The following is a 21285-nucleotide window of genomic DNA, read 5'->3' on the forward strand; positions in this document are numbered from 1 at the left end:
GGCTCCAAACCATGGCTTGGTTGCCCTGATATTTCCCTTCTGGCTACTGAGGAATCCTGTGTAAATAGCTGAGGCAAATGTTAAGGAAACTAATGAACGGAGTTTAGACAGGCGGTGACAGCCCAACACCTCTGACTCGTCCCAGGCCTCTACCTGGTGCTAATGGCCTTCTTCACTGCACCAGGGATGCAGAGTAATACCTGCAGGAGATCATGTATCAGCTAACTGGACCCTGTGCCAAGTCACCCTTCAAAATGCAGTGTTTCTCTAGAAAAATCATTTATCATTTTTTTTAAACCTGTGCACTTGGAGTTATGCATCCTCCAAACACCCATAAGAGTATGCCTTCTTCACATTGTAAACACCTCCTCAGATAAGCCAGGCTTGCTCTATTCAGTAATTGATCAAAAGGAAGATGAAATGCTTTTCAAAGACAAGCCCTAAGATGAACAGTTTCTCCACCCTTCTAAATCTCAGCTACCCCATTCTGCCCATCCCGACATTCAAAGCAGCAAGTGGGATAAGAAAAAAGAGCCATGAGCTAAATAAAGGAGGATCCCAGGCAGAATCTCTTCAAACTAGTTAAGTATAAAACCAAACTCCTTAGTGCCAGATACTGCAGCTAAGGACGTGGAATTGCAGCTCCATCCTTGCAGCATTTGCCTGGACAAAGGAAGTCGCTGGCAGATTGCACATCTAAGTAAATGGATTGGCAGTGATGAGAAAGGCCTGGTGAGTCCAGACTCCAGGAGTGGAAGCCTGAAATGGCCAGGTGCCTGGAGGGCAAGACCAAGATACTGACAAGTGTAGGGCCTCCTGCTGACACTCAGAAGAGGAAGAAGCCCACCAACACTAGTTAAACATGAGAAATATGATGGGTGATCCAGCGGTGAGGTCACCAGGCAGATCCTTTAGTTTTACACTTCCCTTGCAGCAGAAAGATTCTGATTCATATTTGGGCGGGGGGAGGTTCTCATTCATGAAAAGTCCCTATTTAAAAACCAAGTAAATCTACACAATGGAATTATTGTTGGTGTTCAGTCACTAAGTTGTGTCTGACTCTTTGTGACCCCATGAACTGTAGCCTGCCAGACTTCTCTTTCCATGGGGTTTTCCAGACAAGAATACTAGAAAATACTAGGAAATGGGTTTGCCATTTCCTTCTTCATACAATGGAATACTACTCAGCAATTAAAAGGTACAAAATACTGTTACAGAAAGCATAATGGACAAACTTCAAAATCATGCAAAGAAGAGACAAACCAATATATACAGTATGTTTCCATTGGTGGCTTAGCTCATAACGAATCTTCCTGCAATGTGGGAGACCTGGGTTCAATCCCTTGGTTGGGAAGATCTCTTGGAGAAGGGAATGGCTACCCACTCCAGTATTCTGACCTGGAGAATTCCATGGACTGTATAGTCCATGGGGTCACAAAGAATCGGACACGACTAAGTGACTTTCACTTTTCCATTTACATGAAGACTAAGAACAGGCAAAACTCTCTCTGATTATACATGTGTGTGCTAAGTCACTTTAGTCATGTATGACTCTTTGCAACACCACAGGCCATAGCTTGCCAGGTTCCTCTGTCCATAGGGATTCTCCAGGCAAGAATACTGGAATGGGTTTCCATGCCCTCCTCCAGACCCAGGGATCGAACCAATATATCTTACGTCTGCTGCATTGACAGGAGAGTTCTTTACCACTAGAGCCACCTGGAAGCCCCTCTTTGATTATACATGTCAAAAATTGATTTATGTGTCAGGGAGGGGGCAAGAAGTTGACTGGAAGGAGGAATAATGTAATGATGTGCTCAGTCACTTGTCATGTCCGACTCTGTACAACACTATGGACTGTAGCCTGTGAGGTTCCTCTGTCCATGGGATTCTCCAAGGCAAGAATACTAGAGTGGGTTGCCATGCCCTCCTCCAGGGTATCTTCCCAACCCAAGGATCGAACAAGTGGCATCTCCTGAGTCTTCTGCCTAGCAGGTGAATTCTTTACTGCGGAGCCACCCGGGGAAGCCTGATAGAATGATAGGAATGTTCTATATTTTGTTTTGTGTGATCATTACACAGGTAACTGTGACTGTTAATATTCATCAAACCAATCTTTAACATTGGGAGCTTTTTTATTGTGGGTACATTATAATTCAATTTTTTTAATTGTATGTGAAAGATAAATAAATAAATGAAATCAAGTCAAAGATATATTTGGCTAAAAAAAACTTTTCATAGAAAGTATGGACTCCAAGGCAGTTGCATGGGATTTCTTTAGGTAAGTCCAACCCTGTCCTGTTGGAAGTATGCATGTCTAGATGGCTTTCTGGACCACATCATTTAAAGGTCACTCTGCCTTTGAATTTCCCCTTCCCTTTCTTTTCATATTTCTCCCTCTACTGTGCTTCCCACCCTCTGAAATATACATATATGTGTATTTAATTATATTTTTTAATTTATTAATTGTGTGTCTTTCTCCATCTAGAATGGAAACTCCACAGGGCAGGTATGTTTATCCGTTTTGCTCACTGCCATATCCCCATGCCACATGCATAGCACATGGCATGCCCTCAATTAATTGTTTTTGAATAAATAAATAAGTTCAAGGAAAGAAAAAATGATAACTTATTTGACTTTAGAGATCGTCCAGTCCAAATCTGTCATTTACTGATGAGAATGTTGACACCCTGAAAGGATGAATCACTTTCACCACCTCAGAATTGTCAGAATGTGGCCATATTCTGGGTGAAAATGGATCACTCCCCAAATCTTGCTTCTCTCTCTCAAGTAAGATCACAGACAACTCCTTGTTGGATAAAAATTATTAGTTCTTCCAGCATCTTCACTTCCTTTCCATGTATACTTGTTATCATTCTAATCTAACGGATCATCAAGAAAGAGACGATAGAAACAAGCTACTCATATTTGCCTTGAAGGTCTTATTTCCAAAATAAGTAATATAAAATTGTTGCTAATGTTCCTAGCAAATCCAGTGGAATGACATCACTTGAGTCTTTCTACATAAAGATAATTCAAGGCTCTGAATATTTGCTTTGTACAGAAAGCACTGTGCTAGATTCTAAAGGGCCTAGTGGAATACTCTTAAGAAAAGCAAGGCACCTGGAGCACCATGTCCCTTAGTTATTTAGGTCAAAGGAAAGGCCAGAGCCCAAGTTTCCAGTGATGTTTTGCTATATTAACAAATATGATGAAACCTTGAGCTCAGGAAAGGAGATCTTTGTATAATTCCAGGAATCAAGCAGTAGTTGCCTTCCCTGTATTCATAAAATTACATCCCTTTTACTGCAAGAGGCTGCCCTTGTTCATTTTCAAGTGCAAGTTACAGGGAGTGAACAGTTTACTTACAGTGATAGCAAACGATCAGACAGGCTCCAAGATCAAGGCCAGCAAAGACTGACAAAGAAGAAAAGGAAGAAAAACAAGGGGTCACACTCAGGAAATCTTAGCACAGGTGAGAGGAAGTTGTTATGCTCTGTCGGCACGCTTTTACAAGACTCCAGACCCACCTTCTAGTGGGCTTTACAAGGATACTTCAATAGCCTTTCTTCATGTCACTCATCCAACAAATATTTAGAGTGCCCACTCATGGAATAAGCACTTTTCAAGGTGCCACATGTGCACCTTGTTAACTTCTTATTTGGCTTTAGAGATGTCCAGCCCAAATCTGCCATTTACTGATGAGAACATTGACACCCTGAAAGGATGACATGTGCTGGGATGAACACACTTGGGGCCATATTCTGACTTCACCTCACATCCACTGCTCCACACTCCATCTCCTCCCTTTCAAACAAATCACAGAAGTGGTCTAGGCAGTTAGTTTCAGCCACTTGCCAGCAAGGAATGAACTGGGAGCCCCACTATTGTCAGAATAATTATAAAAGTCTGTTAACATGGCATTCTTCTCAACACACACACACACAAATATTTGCATGTTAAAAGCTATTTCTTGTTAGTTCACATGATCTTTTAATTGTGGAATTTCAAGTAGGTAACAAAATGAAGTCAGACTGAAGATTTGGATAGTTAGTGGTAGTAGGGGAATTGACAAACAGAAGGGTGTCTAGGGGTTGGTCCCAGGGATCAGCATCTCAAATGTAGTTTTCACTGCCTCTCATTACTTCTTTAATCTTCACCTGAATCCAACACTGCAAAAACAACAACAACAAATCTGCAAAGGTTTTTTTTCGTGAGAGATGAGGGTGAAAATGAAGGCAGGGAAGTTCTGCCCAGTGTGAGATAGAGAGGACAACAATAAATGTCTGTGTGTGCATCATTTATATAGTGGTGCTTTTTAGATTAGATATTAACCAAATATAATTTTTTTTAAACTTCAGTTTTCTAGAAACTCCTTGGGGACTGAAGAGTAAGCAAAGAATTTAACACCCCTTATTAAGGACTGAGGACTTCCCAGCTGGCGTTAGTGGTAAAGAACCCACTTCCTAATGCAGGAGACTTAAGAGATACCAGTTCAACCCCTGGGTCAGGAAGATCCCCTGGAGGAGGCATGGCAACCCACTCCAGTATTCTTGCCTGGAGAATCCCACGCACAGAGAAGCCTGGTGGGCTACTGTCCACAGGGTCACAAAGACTCAGACACAACTGAAACAACTTAGCACTCATGCACACAGTGCGGACTGAAGGTCTGTGTCTCTCCCAAAATCGTGTGTCGATACCCTAACCCAGTGTGCAGGTATCTGAAGATGGGATCTTTGGGAAATTAGGGTTAGGTGAGGTCATGAGAGTGGGGCTTTCACGATGGGATTAGTGGCCTTGCAAGAAGTGACACCAGAGAGCCCTACCCATCTTTGTCTCACAAAGAAGATCTCATGTGAGTACACTTCACATGGCAGCCTCCTACAAGTCAAGAGAAGAGGCCTCAGAATGAAACTCACCTTGCTGATGCCTTAATCTTGGATTTCCCAGCCTCCAGAGCTGTGAGAAATAAATTTCTATTGTCTAAGCCACCCACTCTATGGTATTTTGCTATACAGCCTGGTCTAATACACCATTACTCTATACTTGTAAATTAGAAATAATAACTTTATCTAATTCTGATTATATCATTTACTTTCCTCCTTTCTCTCTCTTTCCTTGTCTCATACACAGAACCTAAGAAAACAGCTCCATAAATAAAATAAAACAACTACTGAAATAGAATAGATTTTTAAAGTATGCAGTTCAGAAAGCTGTGGTACATATACACAATGGATTATTACTCAGCCATTAAAAAGAATACATTTGAATCAGTTCTAATGAGATGGATAAAACTGGAGCCCATTATACAGAGTGAAGTAAGCCAGAAAGATAAACACAAATACAGTATACTAACGCATATATATGGAATTTAAAAGATGGTAACGATAACCCTATATGCAAGACAGAAAAAGAGACACAGATGTATAGAACAGACTTTTGGACTCTACGGGAGAAGGTGAGGGTGCGATGATCTGAGAGAACAGCATCAAAACATGTATATTATCAGGTGTGAAACAGATTGCCAGTCCAGGTTGGATGCATCAGACAAGTGCTCAGGGCTGGTGCACTGGGATGACCCAGAGGGATGGGATGGGGAGGGAGGTTGGAGGGGGATTCAGGATGGGGAACACATGTAAATCCATGGCTGATTCATGTCAATGTATGGCAAAAACTACTACAATATTGTAAAGTAATTAGCCTCCAACTAATAAAAATAATTGGGGGGGAAAAAAAAAGGAACAAGCTATAGTGCACTGCCCTAATGACTGCAGGAAGACAATGTTAATATAAACAATAAAATGCCAGTACCATACTGTCTTGATGACTGTGGCTTTGTAGTAGAGCCTGAAGTCAGGCAGGTTGATTCCTCCAGTTCCATTCTTCTTTCTCAAGATTACTTTGGCTATTCGAGGTTTTTTGTATTTCCATACAAATTGTGAAATTCTTTGGTCTAGTTCTGTGAAAAATACCGTTGGTAACTTGATAAGGATTGCATTGACTCTATAGATTGGTTTAGGTAGAATAGCCATTTTGACAATATTGATTCTTCCAATCCATGAACACGGTATGTTTCTCCATCTGTTTGTGTCCTCTTTGATTTCTTTCATCAGTGTTTTATAGTTTTCTATGTATAGGTCTTTTGTTTCTTTAGGTAGATATACTCCTAAGTATTTTATTCTTTTTGTTGCAATAGTGAATGGTATTGTTTCCTTAATTTCTCTTTCTGTTTTTTCATTGTTAGTATATAGGAATGCAAGGGATTTCTGTGTGTTAATTTTATATCCTGCAACTTTACTATATTCATTGATTAGCTCTAGTAATTTTCTGGTAGAGTCTTTAGGGTTTTCTATGTAGAGGATCATGTCATCTGCAAACAGTGAGAGTTTCACTTCTTCTTTTCCTATCTGGATTCCTTTTACTTCTTTTTCTGCTCTGATTGCTGTGGCCAAAACTTCCAACACTATGTTGAATAGTAGTGGTGAGAGTGGGCACCCTTGTCTTGTTCCTGATTTCAGGGGAAATGCTTTCAATTTTTCACCATTGAGGGTGATGCTTGCTGTGGGTTTGTCATATAAAGACAGAAATATAGATCAATGGAACAGAATAGAAAGCCCAGAGATAAATCCACGAACCTATGGACACCTTATCTTTGACAAAGGAGGCAAGGATATACAATGGAAAAAAGACAAGCTCTTTAACAAGTGGTGCTGGGATAACTGGTCAACCACTTGTAAAAGAATGAAACTAGAACACTTTCTAACACCATACACAAAAATAAACTCAAAATGGATTAAAGATCTAAATGTAAGACCAGAAACTATAAAACTCCTAGAGGAGAACATAGGCAAAACACTCTCCGACATAAATCACAGCAAGATCCTCTATGACCCACCTCCCAGAATATTGGAAATAAAAGCAAAAATAAACAAATGGGACCTAATGAAACTTAAAAGCTTTTGCACTACAAAGGAAACTATAAGTAAGGTGAAAAGACAGCCCTCAGATTGGGAGAAAATAATAGCAAATGAAGAAACAGACAAAGGATTAATCTCAAAAATATACAAGCAACTCCTGCAGCTCAATTCCAGAAAAATAAATGACCCAATCAAAACATGGGCCAAAGAACTAAACAGACATTTCTCCAAAGAAGACATACAGATGGCTAACAAACACATGAAAAGATGCTCAACATCACTCATTATCAGAGAAATGCAAATCAAAACCACAATGAGGTACCATTACTCGCCAGTCAGGATGGCTGCTATCCAAAAGTCTACAAGCAATAAATGCTGGAGAGGGTGTGGAGAAAAGGGAACCCTCTTACACTGTTGGTGGGAATGCAAACTAGTACAGCCGCTATGGAAAACAGTGTGGAGATTTCTTAAAAAACTGGAAATAGAACTGCCATATGACCCAGCAATCCCACTTCTGGGCATACACACTGAGGAAACCAGATCTGAAAGAGACACATGCACCCCAATGTTCATCGCAGCACTGTTTATAATAGCCAGGACATGGAAGCAACCTAGATGCCCATCAGCAGATGAATGGATAAGGAAGCTGTGGTACATATACACCATGGAATATTACTCAGCCGTTAAAAAGAATTCATTTGAATCAGTCCTAATGAGATGGATGAAACTGGAACCCCTTATACAGAGTGAAGTAAGCCAGAAAGATAAAGAACATTACAGCATACTAACACATATATATGGAATTTAGAAAGATGGTAACGATAACCCTATATGCAAAACGGAAAAAGAGACACAGAAATACAGAACAGACTTTTGAACTCTGTGGGAGAATGTGAGGGTGGGATATTTCAAAAGAACAGCATGTATACTATTTATGGTGAAACAGATCACCAGCCCAGGTGGGATGCATGAGACAAGTGCTCGGGCCTGGTGCACTGGGAAGTCCCAGAGGAATCGGGTGGAGAGGGAGGTGGGAGGGGGGATCAGGATGGGGAATACGTGTAAATCTATGGCTGATTCATATCAATGTATGACCAAAAAAAATAAATTAAAAAAAAAAAATAAAAAAATAAAAAATAAAAATCACCTAAAAAAAAAAAAAAACAATAAAATGAATAAAAATAAATAAATAAATAAAAATATAGTACGCAGTTCATATACAGCTTGAATTGAAAGGCAAACAGATCAACTTAAACAAGAAGGAAAAAAAGGGTCTTTGCTGGTGGCTCCATAGGTAGAATCTGCCTACAATGCAGGAGACCCAGTTTCAATCCCTGGGTTGGGAAGATCCCCTGGAGAAGGAAATGGCAACCGACTCCAGTATTCTTGCCTGGAGAATTCCGTGGACAGAGGAGCCTGGCAGGCTACAGGCCATGGGGTCACAAAGAGTTGGACACAACTGAGTGACTAACACTTTCACTTTTCTTTCAAACAGGAAAACATTTTTTTCTGGTTGCTTCCAATTGTCTTTCACAGGTCCTTATAAAGCTCACCTGATAAGGATGTACCAGCATATCTTTAATAGTCCCCCCTCCACTTTTTCCCCTGTGAGAATTTGCTAAAGCTACTCAAACCCTCCCCAGTACTTTGGTTGGTTCACAGGGGTTTCTTTTACCTGTGGGGCTTCAGGCCTGATGCTGACTGTGTCACGATGAGAACTTCAAGAAGAATTGAGCTGACCTGAGTGGCCTGAGGAGTAAGTTCAGATGTTGAGGAACTTATTTATCTTCCACAGTGCCCTCCCTCACAACTCCACAACCAACTACAAACTACTAAACCCATCAAAACTCATAGCAAAATTCTGGAGAGCAATTATCCTTCAATAAAAAATAAATTAGTTAAAAAAAAAAAAACATAGCTATCAAGCTCAGAGCTCTCCTCTTGGGACTGTAAGCACCTCCACAGTGGGAGTCACAGAGCTTTTCAAGCTAGTATCCTCATGATTGGTTTAAACTACTAAAACCCTGACTATATTTAGATTCAGATTTCTCACTTAAATCACTAGTCATTGAGGAATTGGGAATGAAGATAAAAAATAAATGAAGGGTCACATTATCATCATGTTCACTTTTCAGGAGATTCAGATTTCTCAGATGAGGCAGTAATACTGCAATATACCTTATTTCCACAGTATCACAGCATGTGTGTGGCTTAGTCACTTCAGTCGTGTCCAACTCTTTGCAGCCCCATGCACTGTAGTCCGCCGGGCTCCTCTGTCCATGGGATTCTCCCGGCAAGAATACTGGTTGGATAGCTATTCCTTCCTCCAGGGGATCTTCCTGACCCAGGGATCAAACCTGAGTCTCCTGGATCAGCAGGTGGACTCTTTACCCACTGACCTACCTGGGAAGCCCCAAAGGATGAGACAGGGGATGCTAAATTTTATAATCAAGACTTTTTTTAACTTGAACAGGAATTCAGGAGTTTAAAGGAGCTCTAGAGATGCTAAAATGAATGACATGCTACACTAAGATAGTTAGGAATTCCTACAACTTTACTGCCATTGAAATATGCTGAGCCAGGTGAAAAGGGATTGAATAATATGTTGTTTTCTTCACTAGCCATGTATTTGGAGCCTTATATCACTGTGATTGTTTATCTTCCTTGATTTATTTTTTTGTCACAAACATTTACTGCTAGCTGAGTTGTATGTTCAAGAATACTGATTGCACAATGTTTAATAAAACAAAAAACTAAAAGAATCTAACTGTGCCTCTAAAGGGAATTAATTAAACAACTCATAGTCTATCCATAAAGTGGAATAGTATGCATCAGTTAAAAGAAAAGAGGTAGATTCAGTGTCTTGACATGGAGAAATATAACCTTGCTATATACTTAAGGATAAAAGGGAAACAGAGTATAAAAAGAGCATTTCTAGTGGGATGCTTTTAAATTAAATCATGTGGGTATATGTGTGCACATATGTACACTTTGATAAGGGACTAGAAAATACCCACCAACTTAACTCGTTAATAATAGTTATCTATTGGGTATTACTGAGTGACAATTTTCTATTATTTGAATTTTTAAAGTAAGCTAACCCATTCATCTCTCCATCATAGAGTTGAAGTTCCTTGTCTTGAGAGCCCAGAGAAAAATTATACACACCAGGACCCCTTGTAGTTGGGTGACTGTATGATTTATTCTATCTAATGAATTGTAAGCAAAAATGGCTTGTGTTACCTCCAGGCTGGAACATTTAGTTGCTAGTGCAAGATCCACCAGAGTGCTGTCCTTCAGTCGTGAAACCCAGCAATGTTTGAGACAGTGGCTGTTCCATCAACCTATATGCTCACATGAGATGCTGCAGGTGGAGTGGGGCCTGCAGCCAGCCCATGATGGCCATGTCATAAGAGCAAAAATAAACTCTTGTTACTATAAACCTTTCAAATTTTGGAAGTTTGTTAATGAAGAATGACCTGATCTTTCTTGTACTAGTACAAGGAAGCATATCTTCATTTTCTCCTTGAAATAAAGATGTCACTCTTCAGTCTGTGACTTTAAAAGACTTTAAAAGACCAAGATGTTCTTGGTCTATTGAACAAACCTTGCAGTGGGGATAAGATCAACACCACTAAAAAAGCCAAATGTTGAGAAAATTATAATGCCTTTCTCTGACATGTGTATTTCAAAAACAAAAATACTTGGAGGCCATTATGCTAAATGAAATAAGTCAGACAGATACATTCTATGACATGATGTAAATGTGGAACCTAAAAAATGCAACAAATTAGTCAATATGGCAAAAAAGAGGCACACTCACAGATACAGACGACAAACTAGTGATTACAAACAGGGAGGAGGGGCAATATGGGGGAGTAGAAGTAGGGGGGCACAAACTATTAGGTGTAAGATAGGCTCAAGGATGTATATACAACAGGGGGAATATAGTCAATATTTCATAGTAAGTATAAATGGAGAGTAATCTTTAAAATCTGTATAAACAATTTTTTTAAATGAAAGAGATTTAGAGTTGAAAAGGGCCTTAGAGATCATTTGACCCATGTTTATTGGCCTAAGCTCAAAAAGCTAGATTTGTGTAGAATCCTCCTGGTATTATTAATCGGAAGAGAAATCCACTGTGTTAGAGCAGAAAAATGTGCTAGGATAAATAGTAAGTATTTAAATGTATTTGGTTAAAGGATCTATAAAGGAATAATTATATGGTTCTGTTTAAGTTAGTGGAAACAAAATATATTAAATTGATGGCTCTTAGGGAAAAAAAACCAGCTAAGCCATAAAACATAAATTGGTATTTCAATAGAATATATATTTATAAGCTAGCCTCTTCTTTGATTGTGTGTGTGAGTGTCTGTCTGTCTGTCCTTGCCTTCCTGTCTCTCCTGTCTTTTGATGTCTCAAGCACCATCTTGGCCAGCATGCAGCTTCAGCCATATGCTAACTCGGCTTCTTCATCCAAAGCAAAGAATCCTGAATTTCTTCACATGAGCTCTGTCACAACCCTGCCCTTCCATGACTTGTTTTTGTTTTTGGTCGCAGGATTGGGATTTAGTTCCCTGACCAGGAATCAAACCCGCACCCCCTACATTAAAAGCACAGTCTTAACCACTCTGAGCCACCAGGGAAGTCCCCATGACTTCTTTTGAGTGAGACACATTTTTCCTTCCTAAGGTTCAATCAAGGAGCCAGAAAACGTATCCTAACTGTCTGTGTTTTCTCAGGGAACAATAGGGGCACATTCTTTCTCTGCTGATTAGGACTGAAATGCTAGAAACTTAAGAATTTCCTCACAATTGGAAAAATTGTACCTGGTGTGTTAAGTTTGGTGTGAACGAGTTAAGTCTGTCTCAGAAGCTTTCCCCCTGCCCAGCACCTCTTCCTCTTCCCTGAAGTGATACCCCACCCAGGCAGTCTGCCTGGCCAACAGATCCTTGCTCAAGTGTTTATTCATTGAGAACAGCTTTGGGTAAGACCCTGTGGATGATTCACACTTTGAAACACGACTCTTAAAGATCAAAAAGTCATCAAGAGCCACGTAGAGCTTCCCTGGTGGCTCAGTGGTAAGGAATCCACCTGCCAATGAAGGAGACGCGGGTTCCATCCCCAGTCTTGGAAGATTCCACATGCTGCGGGGCAGTTGAGCCTGAGTGCCGCAACTACTGAGCTTGCGCCCTAACGCCCTGGCGCGGCAACTACTGAGCCCAGGTGCCCTAGGGCCTGTGCCCCACAAGAGGCGCCACCAAATGAGAAGCCCGGGCACCGCGAGGGAGTACCCCCCACTTGCCACAACTAGAGAAAAGCCTGAGCAGCAATGAAGACCCAGCACAGCCAAATAAATGAATAAAACTATATTCATTTATTAAATGAATATAATTTTATTATTAAAATCATAAAATTGTATTAAAAAGAACCACATAAATTAAGCTCTCAGATGGAATGGCAGGCAGCAGAATAGTTATCTTTCAGGATATTCTTACCCTTCTTAGTGCATCTTCAAATGTTAAAATTTACAGTTCGCATTCACTGTCACTTATTACATATCAAGCACTGTTTGAATTAACCTTACAACTAACCCTGCAGGTAGTTACCATTATTACTCTCATTTTAATGATGAGAAAAGTCAGACACAGAGAGGTTAGATTACTTCTCCTGGGTCACACAGGGTAACTAGAAGAGCTTGGATCTAATTCTAGAAGTGTAACCACAGAACCATGTACATAATGATTCTATTCTCTAGATTCTATTCTCTCTGGAGTCACAACCTGGTCAGCGTGGAGTCCTGATACACCTTTTCTTTCTTATGAGCAAACTATTTACTCCTGTGCCGTGGACCAAGTCACTTCAGTCAGGTCCGCCTCTTTGAGACCCTGAGGACAGCAGCCCGCCAGTCTCCTCTGTCCATGGGATTCTCCAGCCAGAATACTGCAGTGCGTTGCCAAGCCCTCCTCCAGCAGGTCTTCCTGACCCAAGGATCAAACCTGTGGCTCCTGCGACCCCTGCATTGTAGGCAGATTCTTTACCGCTGAGCTACCAGGGAAGCCCAATGAGTTTTTAATTTGTCTCATTTCAGATCTCTAATTACATATATCTACTAACCCAAAGTAAAAAAATCGACTTTACTTTTTTTTTCATGGTCCTTTATTTCATGACATCTTTTGGGACCCATCATCCCTCTACCCTTAAACCCAAACTCTGTAGGTTATCCACCTAAAGACAGGTTCCCATTTGTTCCCCATCTCGCTGAAATTCCTTTTGAAGATGGAAGTTTAGGCTTCAAAGAAATCCTTGAACCTGTACCTTAGTGAACCTACCCATCTCTTCCTGCCAACCATATTTTACTCCTTTAATCTTACTCAGGTCCCCCGGCTACTCCCTTATCTCCACAAACCTCTACTGAAGAAAAAACTTAGCCTGAAGCTAACCCATAAACGAAATGGATAGGCATCTGAAGGCCAGGATGCTCGTAAAGGACAGCTCATGTTGGTTTTCTTCACAGCCCTTCAAAACAGGCAGAGGAAACCCCCATCCACCACCATTCTGCTGATGGATTGAGGAAGAAGGGGCCTGTCACAAACAGAATTAGCACTAAGTAATTTTCCCTTTCTTTATGTAAGCAATTGCCTTTTAATATACAACAACGCTCGAGGTGTTCAGGTTACGAGCTTATTTTAAGATCTTTTGTTTACTTTCTCATCTTCATAGGTCATTGACATCCCATTTAGCCCTGGTGACCCTGTTTATACAATTTTGATATAAATTAAAAAGTCTTCTTGGAGATAACATTAACATTCTTGATCTCAATCTACCACATAAGCAAATAATAGCCTTTGCTCAACCCTGTGTATAATTGTTCAAAAGCTTCAATGCAGACTCCAATATTCAGACAGAGAGAAGCTGATCAAACAGATTTGCTTTCTGAATTTTTATTCTAAGCAAGATGAAACCCCAGTTTCTGTAAGCTCCAGTGAAATATCTTATGGGACCTTTGATAGAATGGAGTCATAATTCTAATAAAACACTAGATAGAATACGTTACATTTTAATTAACAAGAAGAGGCAGATCACTAAAAGAAACACTAGGGATCTATTTCTGTATCTTAACCTGAATTTAAAATGTATTTCCCTTTCACTTAAAACTGAGAAAGTATTGTTCCTCCTAAGCTTTTTGATTCTCTACCAGAAGTTGAGTGGGATAACATTTTTGGAATTGGCTTTTTTACTTTATTTTCTAAGGAGAGAAGCTCTCAGTTTCCATACTGAAAAGACATTTTGATAACTACTCCTTTATAAATGCACAGTAGTCTTGTGAATAACAGCAAGCATTTTAAAAACCATATTTCTGATAGCCCACTTTGCTCCTGTTAGATCATTGCTGATAAGCATACACTTCAACTAAACTCTCATTCTGTTTTTAATGAAAAAAAATGCTATATTCTTGAGTGAAGAAACTAATCTTGGAATATAGACAAATTAAAAGTCTTATATTATCTCTTTCTTATAAGTTTCACCTAAGGAAATAATTCGCAAGTTTACAAGAAAGTCATGTATACGGCTTTGATTTCAGTATAATCTACAAATGTAAAAAATTTGGAAACAACCTGAATATACCCCAATAAAAGGCTGTTTAGAAACACAGGGTGCATAAAAACAGTGGCAGATTTTGCAGCCATTAAAAGTGATGATGTGAATTTCCATTTACTGATGTGAATAGACATCCATGATGTGTTTATTATCCTATTATTTTTAAAAACAATTTACAACAAGTATATTTCAGTTCAGTTCAGTCGCTCAGTTATGTCGGACTCTTTGCGACTCCATAGACTGCAGCATGCCAAGCCTTCCGGTCCATCGTCAACTTCCAGAATTTACTCAAGCATATTTAGAAACAAGTATATAAAGACTGTGTGAATATGCCTCTGTGTGTGTGTAAAGAACATTACTAACGTGTGTTTTGAAGAAAGAAAATATCTATTGGAATAAAGCATTCTTAGGTCAAATAAGTCGGGGAAACTATTTCATCTGTCTTTTATGAGCACCATAATACACTTCAACATATTAAAGGTGTTGAGAAGTCCTACAGTGAGAGAAAACCTGTTTAAGTGCATTTAATCCAAAATTTCCCAAGCTTATTTTATCATAAATACCCTCCTTCAAATTCCCCATAGAAAAATATAAGCAACTTCTGGTAGTAGTACTAAAGATGATTTCTATCTTTTGTTTTTTTATATTTTCTATATTACTTCACAATAAATATGTATTGCATTTATAACTTGAAGAACAGAGCTAGTTAAACTTATTTTTTTAATTATGTTGGGAAAAATGCCCATTGACAAAGAGATACACTTGGAGATATTTAGATATATTGTTATAGGACATGCAATTTATGAAACATCCTGTTTAAAATGACAGATCCTCTTTTTTAAAAAAGCAATCAATAGAAATGTTTAAAAAAAAAAAAGGAAGACAAAAGAGAAAGGGAGGCAGGAGGGAGGAAGAAGAGATAATTGGGAAAATGCATACCTTGAAGTTTTACCACTAATATCTCTGTGTGATTAATGATGGGTATTTTTTTTTTCATTTTATTTCTTTGTTTTAAAAATGTTCCTCATAAGTATGTATTTCTTATGCAATTAGAAACTTAACAATAAATTTTAGTATTTGTGGGGGGTTGATATAGCACATGCATGTTTTAAGAGAGAAAAAGAAATATACCAAAGAAAGGCCCTGTTGTCTCAGTTTGACCTTATTCATGGTTACTTCTGTTTCTACTATTAATACAGACTTTATCTTCCTCAAATCAAATCTATCTTAAATCAGAATAATCCCAAGTACTGTCCCTCTGAGTACTTCTCTCTCCTCTCTCTCTCAGTTGTGCCTCTATACTCCCGAGGAGCCTCCAGCTGACTCTCTTTCAACACTTGGCTCCATCATGAAACGAATTAAGAATTATTTTCTTGCCCCTTCACTGGTCAGCCCCAGAACACCACCCACAAAGGACCATAGAAGTTATAGGTACTCAAGAAGGATACAGAGTTTGGGAAATTAGCAATAAAGCATCCATAGATTTGTTGAAAGAGACACACATTACAAACCTGTTGACAGCTCCTTGTATTCATCCAAGTTATCCTCCTAGGGGTGAACGAGAAGCATGTTTCTGCAAGGTACGAATACAGAGTAATAAGACTTTTAATACAGATGGTAGGTTCCATAACCAAATGAAAACTGCCTTCCAGTAATTAACCTAAAGAGGCAATACATATTTCAGTAATGTTTCCATTGCTTAAAATATTCAAAAATTCCTTTAAAGCTGTATCATAAGACATAAAAAATTCAGTACTGTTACTTTAACATTATATCTTATTTTAGAACAAAGATCCATTCCCCAACTTAAACATCTACCTTACTCATTATAAGTTATCTCTAGTGGCTTTGGGGACATCTTCAAAAACAAGCCAACCACTGAAGAATAATAAAGTCCCTTCCAAGAGTATAAAAACAAACAAATATAGGAACAACAACAAAAGACTTATCACAGACGGAAGTTTTTCAAAGTATGAAACCCAACCTGTCTTAAGCACTGATAGCATTGAAATTTGGCAGGAGTAAATATTCATGAATATCTGGGAGTCTGTAAGAGACTGATTTTTAAACTATATATGTAAATACATAAAGCACATCTGGATACCTACATATACATGGTGGCTCAGACGGTAAGGAAACTGCCTGCAATGCAGAACACCCGGGTTCGATCCTTGGGTCAGGACGATCCCCTGGAGAAAGGAATGGCTACCCATTCCAGCATTCTTGCTTGGAGAATTCCATGGATAGATGAGCCTGGTGGGCTACAGTCCATGGGGTTGCAAAGAGTCTGACACAACTGAAAGACTTTCATTTCACTTTATACATACATGCATATGTATATTACCAACCCCCTCAAAAACTACAAATATTTTTCCACACACCCAAAAATTGTACTTAGCTTGGAAATATGATTGTAGCAAATCAGCGATTGACCCACAGATCACATTCTGTACGGTGAGAGAATTTATCAAAACAGAAGCAAAAGTCAGTCTTTCTGATTTACTGAAGCATGAAGTAATGTTACTGAGAATGCCTTGCATTTGCCACCTTTGTGATGCAGGAACTTTGTGCATTAAAGCAGACCATCCAAATTTGTAACATAGAGCTCTGGAGATATTCAATTTTTGTGATTACATAGAGACACACTCTACCAAAAGTATGGTACCCATATGCTTCCCTCCATCTAAGTCTGAACCCCATTGGAATTAAGAGCTGAATCCAGCTCTCTGGCAGAAGGCAGAAATATTTGTTTAGGAAGAAAGTTATGAGCCACTAATATCAAAGAAGCTCTGAGACACTAACCTCTCATTTGAGATTGATATAACCTATCCTCACAAACAACTCCGCGTTTACATCATGATTCTTCAAAGCGTTTTCAAAAGGCTTTCCAACTTAACCTTAAGACATTGAAGTCAAAGCCTTAAACTACGAATGCTAGGAGCACTTGTTTAATATTTTCCAGGATAGTAACTAATGCTTACCTTTCAAGTAAGAAATACTCAGTTGTAAGGGAATGAAATCTCTGACTCCACAGCAGTTGGAAAACTACAACCCAGGGGCCAAACCAGTTGGATTGGAACACAGCCACACCTGTCTGTTTATGTTCTGTCTAGGGCTGCTACAAATGCAGAGGGGAGGAGTTGTAATTGACATCCTATGGTCAGCAAAAACTAAAATACTTACCATCTAACTCTTCCCAGAAAGTTGGCTGATGCCTGGACTAGAACATTCATTTTGTTTTCTAACAAAGTAATTTCTATTGTACTGTTTAATAACTAAATTCACAAATATTTTCCCATTCCACTGGCTAGAAAACTAAGTTAGAGCCAGTGGTACAAGGAAAGCATTAATGACATTATGTTTGCCAGCAAAGACATTTGAGGCTCGTGATTTATCATCTCAGCCTCGTACCACACCTGCTTGGTCTGAATCCACACATCTGCCTCAGAAACACAGTATGCAATTCACATTTTCTGCTGTTATTATGAGAACAAAGCTTCAGTGTAAAGACTTAGTCACATATAGTATTTATAATGATATATCAAAATCATCAAGTGAATTACAAATAAGACATGATGAACTGGTGTTTAGAATGGGACGGACATTTCTCACCAGGTGCTAATAATTTGAAGGTAGATTTGACTGCAGGCTTACATACGTTAATACATCACTCCCTTAATCAAAGGATAGTTGAAAAGAATATGAAATGAGCTGACACATTTTGACATGATTGCCAATCGCAAGGCAGAAACACGTGCGCTGCACATTGGGAATGCTTTGGGAAGCGTTTCATTCCCTTAAGTTATGGATTTTAAATCAGTTCCTGAGATGAACATTTCAAACATATATGCTCACAGTTCTGAAACACTCACCCAAACCAGGAAAATGCGCATGGAAGTCTTTCCCATTTCTGCATATCCCCAATTTACTTTGAATTACAACATAAACTATAAAAGAACCAGAAGAAGATATAACTTGTGGTGTGTAGGGTAGGGAAGAATATCTAAACATAAAAGCAAAGGAAGAAGCCATAAAGGAGAAACAGACTGATTTGACACATAAAACTTTAAAATACTTGTATATCAAAAAAAGTTGTAAAAATGACAAAAGAAAAATATATATAATATAAAAGGCTGTATTCTTAATATATTGCAAATCTTTAACATTTATGAAAATAATAAACAACATTCATTAAATTAACCATTGAACAAACTTTAAGTGAACGTCTGCCCTAATAGGCTTGGGCTCCCATGGCTGACCTCACTGTTCCAGGACTGATACGCGCCTGGGAATTTGGAACTTGCAGGACTGAAAGCAGGATACTTACAGGCACTTCTGGGATCAAAATGACAGGACTCCAGTTCTTCTTCCAGCATAGAATGACCTTCACCCTGGTATTCTGCCTTCATGAGTCTCAGTTTCCTCATCTTAAAATGGGTCCTAACAAGAGGACTTAACTCCTAGGCTTGTAGTGAAGATTAAACAAGAAGAAATGTATAGAGCTCACAGACCTGGCTTATAGCACTTGCTGTAAATTTTACGATATCACAATATCTTCATTGTTTGTCAGATGTAAAGGCTTGCTAGTTTTTTTCTCAATATCTATTCTTCTTTTTAATTGAAGTATAATTTACAATGTTATGTTAGTTTCAAGTGTACGTCAAAGTAATGCATTGTGTGTGTGTGTGTGTGTGTGTGTGTGTGTGTGTGTATTTATATATATATTTATATGGCTTCCCTGGTAACGCAGATGATAAAGAACCTGCCTGCAATGAGGGAGACCTGGGTTCAGTCCCTGGCTCAGCAAAATCTTCTGGAGAAGGGAGTCGCTACTCACTCCAGTATTCTTGCCTGGAGAATTCCATGGACAGAGGAGCCTGGTGGGCTGCAAGTCCATAGGGTCGGAAAGAGTCAGACACAACAGAGTAACTAACATTTTCACTTTCTTTTCATATATACATATATATATATATATTTCAGATTCTTTTCCATCATAGGTTGTTACAAGATATTGAATATATAGTTCCCTGTGCTATCCAGTAGGTTCTTATTCACTTATTTTGTATACAGTAGTGTGTATATGTTAATCTCAAACTCCTAATTTATCCCTTGTCCCCTCTTTTCTCTTTGGTAACCATAAATTTGTTTTCCATGTTGCTTTAGTCATGTCCAACTCTGTGCAACCCTATGGACTGTAGCCCGCCAGGCTTCTCTGTCCATGGAATTCTCCAGGCAAAAATACTGGAGTGGAGTGCCAAGATCTCTTTCAGGGGATCTTAGGGATCAAATCTGTGTCTCTTATTTCTCCTACACTGGCAGGCAGGTTCTTTACCACTAGTGCCACCTGGGAAGCCCATATTCTGGATACTAGCGCTTCATTAGATATATGTTTGGAAATATTTTCTACCACTTCCTTGATAATGTCCTTTGAAGCACATCTTTAATTTTGATAAAGTCCAGTCTGTCTGTTTCCTTTGTTCTTTCTGAGTTGATGTCATTTCTAAGGAGCCACTGTCATTTTTCTTCCAAGATTTTTATAGTTTTAACTATCATATTTAGGACTTTGATTAATTTTTAGTTAATTTTTGTATGTGGTGTGAGGTAAAGGACCACCTTCATTCTTCTGCCTGTGGATATCTAGTTGTCCTATCCATCCTTAATGATTTTATTCTGTGACTATTTTAAGAAATTCTCTTGCACTCTGACATATTTTCCTATAATTTCCCCTAAAATTTTCAGATTTTACTTTTAGGTAAATTTAGATGGATTTGATTCAGTGGTTGGTCTAAAGTCAAGATCCAAATTTCTTTCTTCTGTTTGACTATCATTCAACACAGAGACACTTTCTGAATACTCTTATCTTTTTTCTCCTGATCTGTAATGCCTCCTCTGTGAAATAACAAATCTCCATATATGCTTGAGTTTGAGCAAGCTCTGTGAGTTGGTGATGGACAGGGAAGCTTGGCATGCTGCAGTTCATGGGGTCGCAAAGAGTCAGACATGACTGAGCAACTGAACTGAACTGATACATGCTTAGGTATATTTCTGGGTTCTCTATTCTGTTTCACCATTATATTTACCAACATTCAAATTAGCATAGCTTTATAATAACTCATTGGATTTTTAAAATTTCAATGGTTTTGTTTCATTTCTGGAACATCTATTTGGCTATTTTTCAAATACAGCTTTTCTTTATCCATGATTTTCTGAGGTTTCTTTGTGATTTCTATTCCTTATCTCTAATCAGTTAACATAATGATTATATAGTCCTCTTTAGATTATTCTATAATGTCCAATTTCAGAACCATTAATTTCATATTTGCTATGGCTATTGATTTATCTTCAAGGAGGCTCCTGTCTTCATATTGTTAGGCCATTCTTTATGGGAGTTCCTTTACTGGGCATTCTCAGAGTGGAAGAAATGTATTAATAAAGCAGTTTTCACTTGTTCTTGGTAAGATCCTAGGGGTTTCACCTATTTTGTGACTTATTTTAGGATCCTTTATTGGCTTGAAGTCTTCACACCGTGTGAAAGGGAACCTCCAGACCCTTCTCCTTGTCACGGTTGTTTGATTTCCATCAGTTGACTCGTCCTTATTTGTTCACATAGAGCCTAAGATCACTTGTATTCCCTGCATTGAAACTCCATTTTAGTGGACAAGGAACCTTAGGGGACTTCCAGGGTTAGCATTAATAGTACTTCTTTTAGAATACATGTTAACAAAGGTTATAAAGGTCCTCCTAAAATATTGCAACATAATGAGTG

General features: G+C 38.7%; 1 protein-coding gene across 3 annotated transcripts in view; it reads right to left on the reverse strand.

Annotated features, from left to right (window-relative positions):
- The window catches only part of LOC122703381, a 227991-nt gene that overhangs the window by 168371 nt on the left and 38335 nt on the right, over positions 1–21285 (reverse strand). Inside the window, exons 1-2 of one of the 3 annotated variants that reach the window (XM_043917639.1) lie at positions 16628–16677; positions 16031–16092 (exon numbers count right to left, since the gene is read on the reverse strand). The exons of 1 other annotated variant lie outside the window; for it this stretch is intronic. In XM_043917639.1, coding sequence (XP_043773574.1) covers positions 16031–16054 — 24 coding nt within the window. In that variant the 5' untranslated portion in view covers positions 16055–16092; positions 16628–16677. Of the gene's footprint in view, positions 1–3369; positions 3418–16030; positions 16093–16627; positions 16678–21285 lie in introns of those variants that run through there. One more of the 3 variants, XM_043917638.1, reaches the window with a different exon arrangement.

Source organism: Cervus elaphus, chromosome 11 (genome assembly GCF_910594005.1).
Source record: "Cervus elaphus chromosome 11, mCerEla1.1, whole genome shotgun sequence".
NCBI lineage: Eukaryota > Metazoa > Chordata > Mammalia > Artiodactyla > Cervidae > Cervus > Cervus elaphus.